This window comes from Vipera ursinii (genome assembly GCF_947247035.1).
Source record: "Vipera ursinii genome assembly, chromosome: Z".
NCBI classification, from domain to species: domain Eukaryota; kingdom Metazoa; phylum Chordata; class Lepidosauria; order Squamata; family Viperidae; genus Vipera; species Vipera ursinii.
In genome coordinates, this window is record NC_139517.1 from 98,602,580 (window position 1) to 98,617,565 (window position 14,986).

The following is a 14,986-nucleotide window of genomic DNA, read 5'->3' on the forward strand; positions in this document are numbered from 1 at the left end:
AAAATTGATGCATTTCCTTCACCTGATTGCCATTACATTAGAGATGACCAGGCTACATATCAGCCAATTTTAGCTGCAAAAATCCAGATTCAGCTTTAGAGGGCAATAAAGAAAGGACTTCCCAACTCTGTTTAGTCATTTGGAGCTTTGAAATCTAGTCATTATATGACTATACAATTGGGGTGTATATGGTGTTCAAAAGCTGCAGTTTATTCTTATGATTTTCATCCCCACCATCGCTTTACTACTGTAGTGTGTTTTCTTGGGGCAGGGCTTCTGCTATACACTTAACAAGCAAGGAAACCCATGGAAGTTAGAAAATTCTGCAGCTGCTTTATCTTTAGTTGTGTATATTAAAGTCTTACTGTATTAATTTTAGAAATTTAGAAAGTTCAGAAACTGCTTATATAACCTACCACATGCCCAACCAGATTTGCTTATGGATTAGGCCAGATAGTAACCAAACATGAACCATTCTTAATCTGCTTGACCAGCTTTCCTCAACTTGCTAATTGCAAAATTACAAATGCCAGTGCTAGAAATTCTGGCAAGATTGACTGACAGATAATACTCAAATAATCATTCTCTAATAAAATTCACAATCCTTACTTTTGCTTTTTAAAAATTTTGTGATTTGGTGCTCCTGTTTTAAATAATGATATCCATGCACAGAATATGTGTTCCCAATCCCTCAGAATAGAGTGTTACTTTTATCTGATGTGGGCAAAAATTACAGGACTTTTCGTTTCTTTTTTGTTGTTACAATCACAAATCAATTTGGTGGTTTAGCAGATGCTAGACTAACATTATTTCTTACCACTTTTTTTACAGTTGAACATTTTTTTCACACAATGAATAATGTGTTTTCTTGTGAAACATCACTGATTTCTATATTCCATTCAGAAATATTACTGTAAAGCTTGCCATGTCTATATAATGCCACAAAAATCATTGTAATTGAAAATTTCATCTTAAAAATAAATAGATAAATATTCCTTACAATGGCTATTTTTCATTACACTAAGCTGGCTACTTGAACATTTCAATGGACAATGGAAAAACTGTCTCATTTGCGTCTTCTTTCAAACATTTGCAGGGCACTCCATTCAGAAGATCCTAACAGGGAAACAAGACAGTGCAGATTAATTGAATGTAATGAATAAATGATTACATATCTTGATCAGCTTGTCTCAAAAGTAAGGTTCAGTGTGATGAATTTCCATTATAAGCTGTGCCAATCAGACCTTAACTGGAGTGCTGCTTCCTAATTCCGAGTGTTACATGAATTTGATTCACAGCCACCCCCCAATATTGGCATGTAATTTATCCCTGCCGCAGAGCTTCTGATTGTGTTGAGTTAGGAAGTCTTTGATCATGAAAACATTTCAATGTCATTCAGGAAAACAAAACTGAAGTTTTCTTAAAATTTTATCACTCAGAATGACAAGAGGAAGTTTGAAGAACTATTTGCATCATCAGGTGTCACTCAAATTTTCATTTGAGGACATCTGGCAAATGTATCTTTCACCGTCTACTATATGTCCTGCAGTGACCAGGAGGTTGAATCTAGTGACTTTCAGAGTACTTACAATAAAACATAGAGTTGCCTTACAGCTGTAATTACTGTTGATTTAGCAGAGTCTTCCTCAACCTGAATAATTTCTAAATGTGTGGATTTAGCTCCCAAAGTTCTCAGAATGGCTATGCTAGCTTGAGAATTTTGGGAGTTCATATTTATATATCTGGAAGATGTTGGCCTGGGGAAGGTTATGTTAGTATACTGGTAATTAGAGAGGCAAGTGCTAGATCTTCCATTTTGTTGGTTTTCATAAATGCTTCTGGCCTCCATAACTATAAATAAAGGAAGGGACATTTTATGATGTAATTATTTTATCACTTTTACAGACACTTTTTCAATTCCCAGTATAATGCATTTCTAGTTTAGATTTTTAAGTTGAATAAGCTTACATGAACGTACTGAATACATTCAGTAGTATTATCTGATACATTTGTTAGTAACTGAAACTGTAAACACATTCACATGTTAAATAAAGTATGAATGTATTCCCCTGCCTTTGGCAAAACATTAGTGTACCCGATAGTGCAATTTATAGATATGTTCCTGAAAATAATCCCCATTGATTCTGATGAATTTGTATACAGATATCTGTATGATAGCAATTTCTACAATGTAATTTTTGAGATTCAAATATTCAGAAATTTAGTCTCCAAGGCTCCTTGTAATGGCCGTTTAGATGTTTTGATATCTATACTGGCATACAACCTGAAAGCTAGGCCACAATCTAGGTCATACTGTGTTCACATAATTAACTGAAACTTGGTTTACTAGGGCAATTTGTACAATAAAGAACCTTGGTTAAATACATCAATTGGCTTTGTACAGGATGTTGATTTAAAATATTGGTTAATACAGTGAAGCTGCAGAATATTGTTCACAGTAATAGTGCTGTGAGAACTTATATTCTTTAGTGGGATCTAACTATGTTATTTTCTATAGCAATTTTGAAAAGATAAGTTTTAAAAACCCATCGTTTATTATTTTATATTTTCAAACATATGATCACAATACAAATTGAATTTCAGCTCCGACTCAGCTCTGTTAATTGGTATTTACAAATGCAAGAGCATTTAATGGATATCTTTCTCAGATAAATTATTCCCTTAATTGTTCATGATTCATAGTAATTTGTAAAACTAAGTAAGATATGACCTTGATATATTGCAGCTCTAAATACTGCTAGATTGAAATTTAAAGCACTTGACAATTATAATTTCAGAAAATAGTTTACTGGGTACACATTAAAGCATTGCAAAACCATTAGATGATATAGCGCAGTCATCTATTTAGAGAAATAAGAGAAACTGTTTCTTTTAAAATATTTCAGTAGTTTTAAAAATGGTTTTTAAAAATTAAGTTACCAAAAATACACACTCCCTGGATAGACTAACAGATTTTAAATATATAAATTAAATCATAATAAACTAGGAATTGATACTGCATAACACAAAATTTGATTTGATTTTATACAGATGTATTGATACTGGAGGCAGAGAGGATCATACAAGAAAAGTAAATGGCTAACCATTGTGCCTGTAAAGAAGAAATCAATTCATGGAGGAAGGAACAGTGATGGAAGGTGAAAAATGTTCAGCCTCCTTATTTCCTAGAGGAACCTGTATTTTCTCAAAGATTTTTGATTCCAAAGACCATCCTTACTGTTCATGCTACTTTCATAAAAAGTGAGTCCTGGCAACTTCTGGAGAACTCAGGTTATCTATATTTGTCTTAAATATTGTAAAAAAGGCTGTATATTCAAAATGTTACAAAATTAAAATTAAAAATGTAGATAAGTAGGTTTTTTATTTAGCTTTCATTTTGTAGTTTATACATACCAGAATTTAAAGATCTTTTGCCCATGAGTCCAACAAATGAGTCTGTTTTATATCCTGAAAAATATATTTTTGGGGTGTTTAATTACAGTACATTTGAAAGATTTCTTTCTGGGGAAAAAACCCAATTTGGAATGGGAATGCATTTTCACACTGAAATACACAGTAAAAACAGACTCTAAATATAGTTGAACCCGAGGCTAAATAAATCTGACCCTTAGTTATGGGAAATTTTAGTACAAATAAAGATTTTAAAAAATCCTATTTCTGCAGTATCTGATCTTTACGAAATAATTGCCTATCTTAATTCATTTAAAATAGGACTGATTAATAATAAAAAAATGACTTCCAAAAGCGAGCTCTTTCCATAGCTTCTAGGCAGTTCCTTCAACATACTTTGGAATGTGGAATCACTGGCACTCTTTGAGCTTTTGGTTATTTGTTTACAGACCTGGGCATGGAGGAGCAAAGAGGGACAGATTTGTCAACACACAGATTTCCCAGAGAGAGGCCTGGATCAAGGTACTGCACATTCCCAAGCTGGATGGAGAAGCGGGGAAGAGATTCAGGGTAGCCAGAACCTAGAATTTCTCAGGTTAGAAGGTTATAGCTTTGGGTTGCCAAGATTTCTGTCCAGTAATTGTAAGGAAATAAAGGATTGAACTTGACTGGATTTTGCTGTGATATCTCTGGGCTCTGACATCAGTCTTGCCACTCAAACTATGAAAGTTTCCAGACTAGAAGTACAGCATGTAGCCTTTATATATATATAGGGTCTACTTCTGCTTCTACAGTGGTGTAATTCTCTGTTTCTGTAATAATTATTTCTTTATTGTGTATCCAGTTAACATTTTTCAAAAAAATATTAATGCAATGAATAAATACTTTCTTTGACAAAGACTGAGCTATTTTAAAATTGCTTTGGTATGATCTGAACCTATTGCAAATTACTCTTTGGAAAGTTTTCCCCCGAAGCTTTTCAAATTATTGATCAATGCAAAATAAATGGCCAGGCTTTCATGGTCTGGAATGCCATGTACATATGAAATATCTGTAAGCACTGTGAGATTTTTTTCTTTACCAGATCATAATTTTAACAGCAGCCAATAAATTATAGTGGAATAAGTGGACAGAAGCTTTGGATGAAATAACTGTAATTCAAACAGATTTGATCCCCCAAGATTTAATTCAACACTTAATCAGGAACCCCAAAGACATTTTCAAATCTTTGATAGAATAGTTTATGTTTTGTAAAACCCAGCAAAATAAAATAAAATATATACTATTTTAATCTTCCTCTAATGTAAGCTTCTGGATTTTGGCTAAAGCTTTAGCAGTTTGAAGAAAGGAATAAAAATCAGCTTGCTTAACAGATCTCTGTAATTCTCTTTTCTGGTGTTAAAAAAATCAACTATTTTCCTGAGCTGGCTTGCAATGAATGTGCTGTACATTTAATATATACACTATACAAGAATCAATAAAATGACCGTCTGTCTTTCTGCCATCTATCCCACCTCTTTCTTATCTGTTTGGAATTGTTAAGGTTCACCAACCCTAAAAATATTCTGGGCAGCTTACAATACATCCCATACATAAGAAACACAATTAAAACAAGATGATTTCCTGGAGTAAAACAGCATTCTCATCATTTATAAAAAAGATGACACAAGTGCCACATACACCCTAATACCAGGTCTGAGATCAGAGACAATATGTTAAGGGACATTTAGACAGGTTTACTATTTGTAAACTTACTTGGGAATAAGTCTCAATGTTCTCAGTGGGGCATTTCTTTAATAACTTTCAGACAGCTTTTTAGCAGCTATGGAGTACATTTTCTTTTAATGTTTTTTTCCATCCCTAAGGACTTCAGTAAGTAAAATAGTTATGAAATGGGATAAAGCTATGATACCAGGTGGGATTAAACAGGTAGTATTTTTAAAGATTTGTAAAAGTTTTTCCAAGAAAGTTTGGTTCCCATAGAAATCTATATTAAATCAAATCAGTTTGGTGGGTGATTTGTTACTGATATCATGATCAGGGCATGGCAGAAGGATTGAAACCACACTGGAATTAATTTATGTTAAATTGGTAAAGTGACAGCTTTACTGTACCAACAAAGTGTCCTTTGAGAAAAATCTCAGATTTATTGTTTCATAATAAAATAGTACCCTGTGGTTATAAAACTAAAATTTCATAGTGCAGCCTGCATGATCTTGCTGAGAAGTAAGCCTTGCTTTGTTTAAAGAATCTTATCCCTAAAAGATTTAGGCATGAGGAATCAGTGAGACTTATCTGAGGTACAAATAGGTACAACAATAGAAGATTGAATAGCCTGAATGGATCCATTTTCTTTTCCCTTTAGAGTATCTATGCATGGTGGTGCAGTGGTTAAAATGTAGCTTTGCAGAATCTGTCCACAGCCAGGAGTTTGATCCTGATTGGCCTATAGTTGATTCAACCTTCTATCCTTCTGAGGTCAGTAAAATGAGGACTCAGATTGCTTGGGGGCAATATGCTGTCTCTGTAAACCACTTAGAGAGGGGTTATAAAGCACTACAGTATATAAATGTAAATGATATTGCTATTTACACGATATACATAACTGATTTATTCACATACCTTTTGCTTGTTAAGAACAATGTTCAAACTGAGAAGTAATAACTTATATATTCAACAAACAGAACCTAGAAGTTCAGGGAAGGATGCAAACAAGCTTTCTGGGGAAACCCATCATATAGCCTGTTTTCTATTTCTTTCCAGGAGGTACCATCCTCAAAGAACATGACCTAGCAATTCCATATTATACAGTATATCATATTAATCTTCCCTGGTTTTTTTATTTTTTGATATTGTAGGCTGTCCCCAAAATGAAGACCGTTTCTGTCTAAGATGATTACTTTAAACTGACACATCAAAAAGAAGATAAAGTTGAAAAATTTTCCCCTGTCACTATTTGTTCATATGGTATGGACTGTTTCCAAAAAAGTCATTTCTCTCTATAGCTTCTGTTTCTATATTTACATATCCTAATCAGTATTACTCTGCTGATATGTTTTATGTAATCAACAGTCATTCTGGTAGCTCACTTCCATTTAGTAATGAAATAATTTGTATAAATGAGCTATTCCTTCAGTGGACAGTTAATAATTTTGGAGAGATTCTTGATTCATCCAAACTTTTCTTATTTAGGCTGATTAATAACTTTCACTAATAAAAATGTTGGTTTTACTTTTCCAAATTGCTTTAAAAGTTGTCATTTTCTGACTGTCAAATTGTGTCAAATTAAAGTTATAAACTTAAGCTGTATTGAAAGTAAATGCTACTGGTTGTGCTAAATGTTAACAAGGGATATTGTGAGTTTAATAAGTAATAATAATAGAATAGAGCTGAAAGGGACCTTGGAGGTCTTCTAGTCCAGCCTCCTCTTTAAGCAGGAGAACCTATACCATCACAGACAAGTGACTATATATTTCTGCTTAGATATTAGCCTCTTGAATTTAATGGAATATTTCCTGGAGAATAAAAAAGGAACATAATCCGAATCCTGCTGAAGTCATTCCAACAAAGTAATGCTATGGTTAATTGCACTAAATGACTAAAGATCAGAAACTAGGTATGTAAAATATACAGCACAATAGCAGCATTAAAAAATTATTCCACCATAAATAAAAATTTAAACAGTTATAAAATATACACAAGGGTCAGCTCAAAATCAGTGAATCAGCCATTAAGGGATGTTTTAAAACAGCCAATGAGAGAGCTAGACACGTGGATAGAAAACTTTGGTCCCACTTCTTGCTGAGGTTTACTGCTGAAAAAGCACCGTTGATCTTAATTAAAAGTGTGATTGCTATAAATGTGTATTTGCAAGCCTACTTTGTCAGTGTCATTTTCAAGTAGGTATGCACAGGATTAGGCTAGACTGGAAAAATGGTATTCATGAATCATCCTATTCTGAAATGACCCTCTTCTAAAGTACAAGGTAAGAATGGACAATTCTGTTATAATTATTTGGAACATATCTTGTTCATGCAAGGCCCTTGAATATATGCCAACATTTCTGTGAGTTCACTGGAAATGCTGGATTTGGTACAATTTCCCTAGACTCAAATATATACTTGCAATTCTGAATGTTTCTCATATTGAAATAATTGATAAATGGTGCACAGGAAAATGAGAGGAAAGTCACTCTCTATCAGCCCAACCCACCTCACAAGGGTCAGGAATGTTGTGTGTGTGTGTTCATCTCCTTGAGGTATTTATGAAAATAAGAAACGCAGGATATAAATTCATAAATAAAACCAATTCCAACTTACTTTTGTGTGAGACAGGGCTATATCCTGGAAATAAAAAAAACACAAAATAATTAGCAAGTGCATATCATTATTTATTATTGTCATAAAAAGAAGGAACACATTTCAAAGAACCACATTATCGATGCATAGCAATTAATGCCTTAATTGTTTTCTGAATAATTCATGGATGCAAAACACTTTTTAGTCTAGGCCCAATATCCCAGGAGTGTTTTCTGTATATGCTCTATTATAAAATGGGACATGCTTTTATATGATTCTCATTTATTTTTCTTTCTGTGAAGGATATTCCATTTGATGCATGTTATTTCAAAGCAATGAAATAAATCATGAGATTTCCTAGTTTTGAAAAGTGTATTCAAGTATTTTTATACAGCATATTTTTAAAGACAAACAACATATATAAAGATATACCATTCAATATATAACTATATTTTCCTACTTATTTTTTTAGAAAAAGTAGCCAGCAGCTGCTTATTGTTTTCTTTTAAAAGCATAGATGCAGATCTTTCTCATAAAGATAAAACATTATTCCTAATCTTCAATAGAATTATATTTTAAATACAGAATAAATTATGAAGACTGTCTCCCATACATTCTGGTCTTTTATTTCAAACTGTCATGTGCATTTTTTTTAAAAGCTGCAATATTATTCAGAAAGAAGCATTTAACAAAAAAAAAGTATCTTCTTGATACGAAAACTTCCCTGATACCCCCTCCAGAACTCCAGATAGACTTGGGATGAAAACTCTATGCTGTGATATGCTTAAGGACCTGGGTCAAGTATGGAAAAACTAAACTAGTTTTTCTGAGTTCAATCCACAGTTTGATTTACTTCCTTTTGTGGCTTAGCATGTTGTGTAAATCAAATTGTAAAGCAGCTTTTTCAATAACATGGCTAAACACAATATTTGAGCCCAGCCAATGTGTATATCTAATATCCTTGGACAGATGATTAGCAGACTTGGTTTTCCCAACTTTGGCTTTTTCTGGATGTGTGGACTTCCAATTCCAGCATTCCACAGCCAATATGGCCATTAATGAGAATTTTGCGTATTGGTCCACACACCTAGTGCAAAACACTACTATAGACCATGGTAGACTGCTTCAAGAACTGTTAGATTCATCTAGTTCTAAGCATAAAACAAACAAAAAACAGACATTGAAGGGAAAATCTAGTATTGAAAATTCCTTCCAGTCCAACAATCTCCTGACAATTTTTTATAAGGCTAGAACTTTAAATCAGAAAGGGCAAAAGGAAGCATGATGGACAAGATAAATGGATGTATGGAGAGTAACTATAGATTCGCTGCAGTCTGTCTAATCTGGCAAACACGAGGAACAAAAAAAAAACCTCCAATCCTAATTTTATTCAGGATTTTAATTTCATTTCTTTCAAAACTCATGATTTATTTATAGAAAGAAAGGATTCTTGTTTTACACATGAGTTTTTCTACAGTATCTACTAAATATATGTAAAATACTATTCATGGTGTTAAGAATATTTCTAAAACATTTTTAACGGATTCAAAAGAAATATTTTAAATAATAAATGTTTATAAATAATAAATGTATAATAAATTTACTAATTATAAATAATAAATTAAGGGAATAAATGTTTTCTTTTATTAAATATTTGTAATTTGAATCAATTTTAGCCATACCTAAATTACAGCATAAAAAAAGAAAAGGAAGTGGTTCTCACCAGCATCCCGTTTGCCCATTAAGCCATAGAATTGTTGAGGTCTGGGTCTTCTGGCAATTCTCTGAAGAAAGTGTTCAAAAGGGAAAGGCAACTTTTCCTAAAGCAGAAATATAAAAAGACTACTTAACTGCTCAGCTTCACTTATAAAACTGTGACACCCATTGAACAACACCAAAAAAACACTTAACCTAGAAGGATTGCATATTATTTTATTTATTTATTTTATTTTATTTTTATACCGCCCTTCTCCCGAAGGACTCAGGGCGGTGTACAGGGCAATACAATAAAATACAATATATAAAAATTAAACAATATTAAATACTACAGCCCAATTCAATAAATTAATACAATAGCGTTAAAATACCCCTAAACCCATCAGACCAGGCCGGCTTGTTCAAATAAATATGTTTTTAGGTCACGTCGGAAGGAGAGAAGGTCGGGAGCCACCCGAAGCTCCACCAGTAAACGGTTCCAAAGGTCTGGCGTGCCCACAGAGAACGCCCTCCCCCTGGGGGCCGCCAGTCAACACTCTTTGACCAACGGCACCCTAAGGAGGCCCTCTCTGTGGGACTGCACTGGATGAAGGGAAGTTGATGCCGGCAGCAGGTGCTCCCGTAAGTAACCCGGACCCATGCCATTTAGGGCTTTATAGGTCATAACCAGCAACCTTGAATCTTACCTGGAGGGCAACCGTAAGCCAATGCAGCTCACGGAGTAGAGGTGTTACATGGGAGTATCGGGAAGCCCCTACCACCACTTGCGCGGCTGCATTCTGTACCAGCTGAAGCCTCCGAGTAGTCCTCAAGGGCAGCCCCATGTAAAGAGCATTGCAGTAGTCCAAACGGAAGGTCACGAGTGCATGAGTGACTGTGCGCAAGGCATCCCGGTCTAGATAGGGCCGCAACTGATGCACCAGGCGAACCTGGGCGAAGGGCCCCCTAGTCACAGCTCCTATATGATCTTCCAAGGAGAGCTGTGAATCTAGGAGGACACTCAAGTTGCGAGCCCCATCTACGGGGGGTAATATCTCACCCCCCATAATTAACGATGGAATATTCTGAATTTCCCAAGACGCCGGCACACACAGCCACTCAGTCTTGTCAGGGTTGAGCCGAAGCCTGTTCCTCCCCATCCAGACCCGGACCACCTCCGGGCAATGGGACATCACATTGAGGGCATCACTGGAGTGGTTTGGGGTAGATAATAAAAAGCTGGGTATTATCAGCATATTGATGATACCCAACCCCAAAACCATGAATGATCTCACCCAGCGGCTTCATATAGATGTTGAACAGGAGAGGCGAGAGGACCGACCCCTGAGGAACTCCACAAACAAGAGGCCTCGAGGCCGACCTCTGCCCTCCTGCCAACGTCCCAGGAGGTAGGAGAACCACCGTAAGACGGTGCCTCCCACTACCAACCCCCAAAAACGCCGCAGTAAGATACCATGGTCGATGGTATCAATCAATCAATTATGAGTTTTCTTTTTCTTTTCTCTGGTCTTATACATTCAAAAGCCATCACAAGCTGATCTCAAAGGAAAGTGGTTTTTCCCCCCTCTAAATTCAAATGACCAAATTGATGTAAATGTTAATCTAGGATCAAAAGCTTTTTGCATTTAGGCACATGTAGGCCACAAGAGGGCATTTAAAATTAAGAGCTGTAAATTGTCAAGATTTGATTCCAAATTGATAGACTGGTTGAGTAAAGTTTTAAAAAGAAGTATAGTGGGTTCAGAATGTGATCTGTTTTCATTCTTAATTTTTTTGTATCTAGATAACGAACTTGTTTAATCACCTGTAAATTATGGATTTGTTTTTGAAATCAAATCAAATTAACCTTTATTGTCAAAGTACAACATGCATACAATGAGATTGGCTGAACTTCCTTTCATGCATCCCCCCAACACAATTCACAGTGAAGACAAAAGAAAAGAAAATCCCTAACCCAGTGAATCCTACTAACAAATGCACAATCTTATTGCACAGTGCGCTGGCCCCGCAAGTCTATCATACTGTGTTGACATGGAGTTATTTTCCATTCAGGAGTTTGGCAGCCCATGGGTAGAAACTGTTCTTCAGCCTGTTGGTGCGGCTGGCTATGCTTCTATATCTCCTACCCAATGGTAGGAGAGTGAAGAAGTGCTGACCAGAGTGTGAGTCGTCCCTGAGGATTTTATTTTTATAAATAAACCATGAGATTCTCTGTCAGGTGTTGACTTAGAAGATGGTAGCAAGGAAAATTTTTCCCACTGATATTGGGTTATTTTAGGTTATTTAAACACTTTCTGCAAATCTACTGCAAATGTCAGAAAAAGTATTGCTTCAGAAATTGTCAGCTACAGTTTATTGAACAAACCACAGCAGTCTGATCACATAAGTATATATAAGTATATATAGTATCATTAGTTATCTAATTGTAGATTGCAGACTATGGTTAAAGGAATGATCAGTATACTGACTGAAGATTTGACATATACAGTGTCATCCAAAGAAGGTTCCATATCAGCTACTGACAATCATCCAACATTATAAGGAAGGGAAATTGATGGTATTGGTTGTACAGGTCTGGAAAGGAAATCTCATGAAGAGATGAAAAGAAGAGGCTTGGGGTTTTAACCTATCTTGCAGGCAAATTTGTTTAGAATTTTATTGTTCTCCTGAAAACAAGGACAAGTAAGTAATATAATGGAATTTAATATAGGTAAAGGTAAAGGTTCCCCCGCACATGCGTGCTAGTCGTTTCCAACTCTAGGGGCTCTGTTTCAAAGCCGAAGAGCCAGCGCTTTTCCGAGGACGTCTCCGTGGTCATGACTAGACGCCAAAGGCACACGGAACGCTGTTACCTTCCCACCGTAGTGGTCCCTATTTTTCTACTTGCATTTTTACGTGCTTTCGAACTGCTAGGTTGGCAGAAGCTGGGATATATCTTTCCCTAAAGTTCAATATATCTTTCCATTTAGCTAAGCTGCCAGTTGTAGACATTCCCTACGTTTTGCAGAAGAAGCAATTCAGAAAAGATGATGCCAGTAAAGAAAAGTGATGAAGGAGACTTGTGATCAGATAAGATGGTTCATGCTACCTTTTCTCAAATAGGAACACAATCCGGTTATGTATCAGTGTCATGCTACATTGGATAATTTTAGATTCTCAACTCAGTGGTTGAGGACCATTTTTTTCTGATGGTGATATGTATTGCTTGGCTTCCTTCAAACCACAAAAGACTTTGCTTCTACAGGTAGAGGATCATTTAAAGCATGTTACTCTGATGATTGACTACTTGAAGTTGTTTATTTTTTTTCTCCTACATGCCCACCTCCTCCCAAAGTCCCAGTCTTTCAGTTCCAGAGTTTTAAAAAAATTCTTGTTTTGCTTGAGTTCAAATAACTCTGAAGTTTGCTATCCACACTCTGCTCTGTCATATGCATATTTCACAATCTGGCTCCCAAATCCATTTTCATAATGATACTCTAAACGTACTTATGTCCTCTTTAAAAGTAACCCTCTGCTGCTTAATGAGGTAAAGAGCAATTTGAAATTAATCGCGTTCTATGGACACAAGGATAGGACCTGGTGGATACAACATATCCGTGGGCGGCCAGATTCTGATTATCTCTAAGACCAGCCTACCTCCCGAGATTGAGAATAAAATAAAGACCACCTGGTATGCCATCCTAAGCAGGACAGTCATTGCACATTAAGAAGTAAGATTAAAAACTCCTGTGCGTTTACTCACACTAAGAACGCAACAACTGCTAGAAAGCGCCCGGGAACGAGCGATACCAGGAAGCAATCGCTCTTTTTCACCGGCGACATCAGTTTTGAAAGAACTTGGTGCTCCGTCAACACAATCCGGCGCACTCGCCTGGGCCGAATGGAGGATGCAGAGAGGCGGAATAGAGCGGATAATTCGCCCCGACGTCGCCTCGGCGGAACGGGAGCGGCCAACATTCCTTGGCGCACCTGCCAAAAGCTGGCGGCGTCAGGAATGCGCGTTCACACGGTCAGCTCTAACCCACTCTGGTCTCTGCTCCCTTGCCCCCGGGTGCCCCATCCCGCCATCCAGCAGTCCTCGCGCTCGCCCGTTTTTCAAGAGCAACCTAAAGTTGCGAAGCTCCCCCAAAGTGGAGCGGAGAGTCGTCGCTTTGTCTCACCTGGTTCTGCTCGCCTCCGTCGGACCAATCCGCCCAGTAGCTCAGCTCGTGCTGGTCGTCCAGATCTTCCCCCACGGCTCGCGCGGATGATAGGAAGAGCATGACCAAAAGCAGCACGACTTTCTTCATTTCCAGCTTCTCCAGCCCGAAGGGCAGCCGAAGAATCCTAGCAGAGCAGCGGCGGGGATGCCGTCGAGAGAAGCGAGAGAGCGCCTTTCTCGCTTTTGCGCCTGTTCCAAAGTTCTCCGAAGCTGTGGTAAGAGAGGGAGCGACAGAAGGGGAAAAGTGAAGGATGGGTGCGAAGGTTCTCCCCCCGTCCCGCTAGAGAAGACCAGAGAAGGCAAAGGAGACATCTACGTGGCCCATAGAACCCGCCCCGTAATCGATCTGGATGTATAAAATTGAATTAAAGCAACATCCAGGCAGGCAGGCAGGCAGGCAGCGCCAACGAACCACGAGCACTTACTGCTACGGAGAAAGGTGACCCAGTAGCTGGTTGGTGGAATACCAAGTGCCACGCTAAGAATCTGCTCTGCTTTATAGTCCAGAGGATGGGGAGGGCTTAAATCTAATGACTTACAGGTATTTGTCATGTAAATCACCTGACCAGCCCCCCTTCCCCTCACACCAGATTAGGATCGTATGTGTTCAGTATGCAGTTGCCAACAGGCTGTTCTTGAATGAATGAGACTTCCTTTAGAGGTGCTCTCCCCATGAATAATATTTTTCCCCTCATCTCTTTATCAGCAAACTGGGACAAGCCCCCAAGTGAAAACTTTATTTTACCCTGCAGGCAGCATCTCCCAGCTCACAAAGACGACTGGAGTACCTATAGCCCTGGGATGAATCATGAAAGGAGATCCAGTGATTCATCTATACCAACTTTGATATAATATTTTGAATGTCAGGTCTGCTGTCATTTTGAGATGTAACCCCAAATTTCAATTAAAGGAGTGGAAGGATGATTATTAAACAAACTACAAATATGATATGATATGATATTAATATAATATTAATATTAATATCATATCATATCATATCATATCATATCATATCATATCATATCATATCATATCATATCATATCATATCATATAATATATAATATGGATTCAATGACATTTTTAATAAAATCATTACATCAACATAATATATAAAATACTTTGCTCAGGCTACTTTGCTGCAGATATTTCTGATACTTGTTCCATTGTTTATTTTATTCTAGGTTTAGTCAAGACTTCATAGCTACAGGCAAAATCATTCATTTGCTAGACAGTGAGACAACCTCATGGATAACTATAAAATTTGGGGTGTACAAGAAAAATAAATTAATCTACAAAGACTGTGGTTTTTGCTATAATTCAGTGGCCATTTCCACCGTACAACAATCACCATTTCTGCT

General features: G+C 36.9%; 1 protein-coding gene across 1 annotated transcript; it reads right to left on the minus strand.

The window, feature by feature from the left end:
* Positions 1-1,066: 1,066 nt before the first annotated feature.
* Positions 1,067-13,714, minus strand: TAC1 (tachykinin precursor 1; the record flags this gene model as incomplete). The annotated part of the gene is made up of 6 exons (XM_083376239.1): positions 1,067-1,116; positions 3,415-3,468; positions 7,731-7,754; positions 9,433-9,529; positions 13,168-13,296; positions 13,586-13,714. 6 exons carry the CDS (start codon positions 13,712-13,714, stop codon positions 1,067-1,069), a joined length of 483 nt encoding a protein of 160 aa, XP_083232365.1.
* Positions 13,715-14,986: the final 1,272 nt, after the last annotated feature.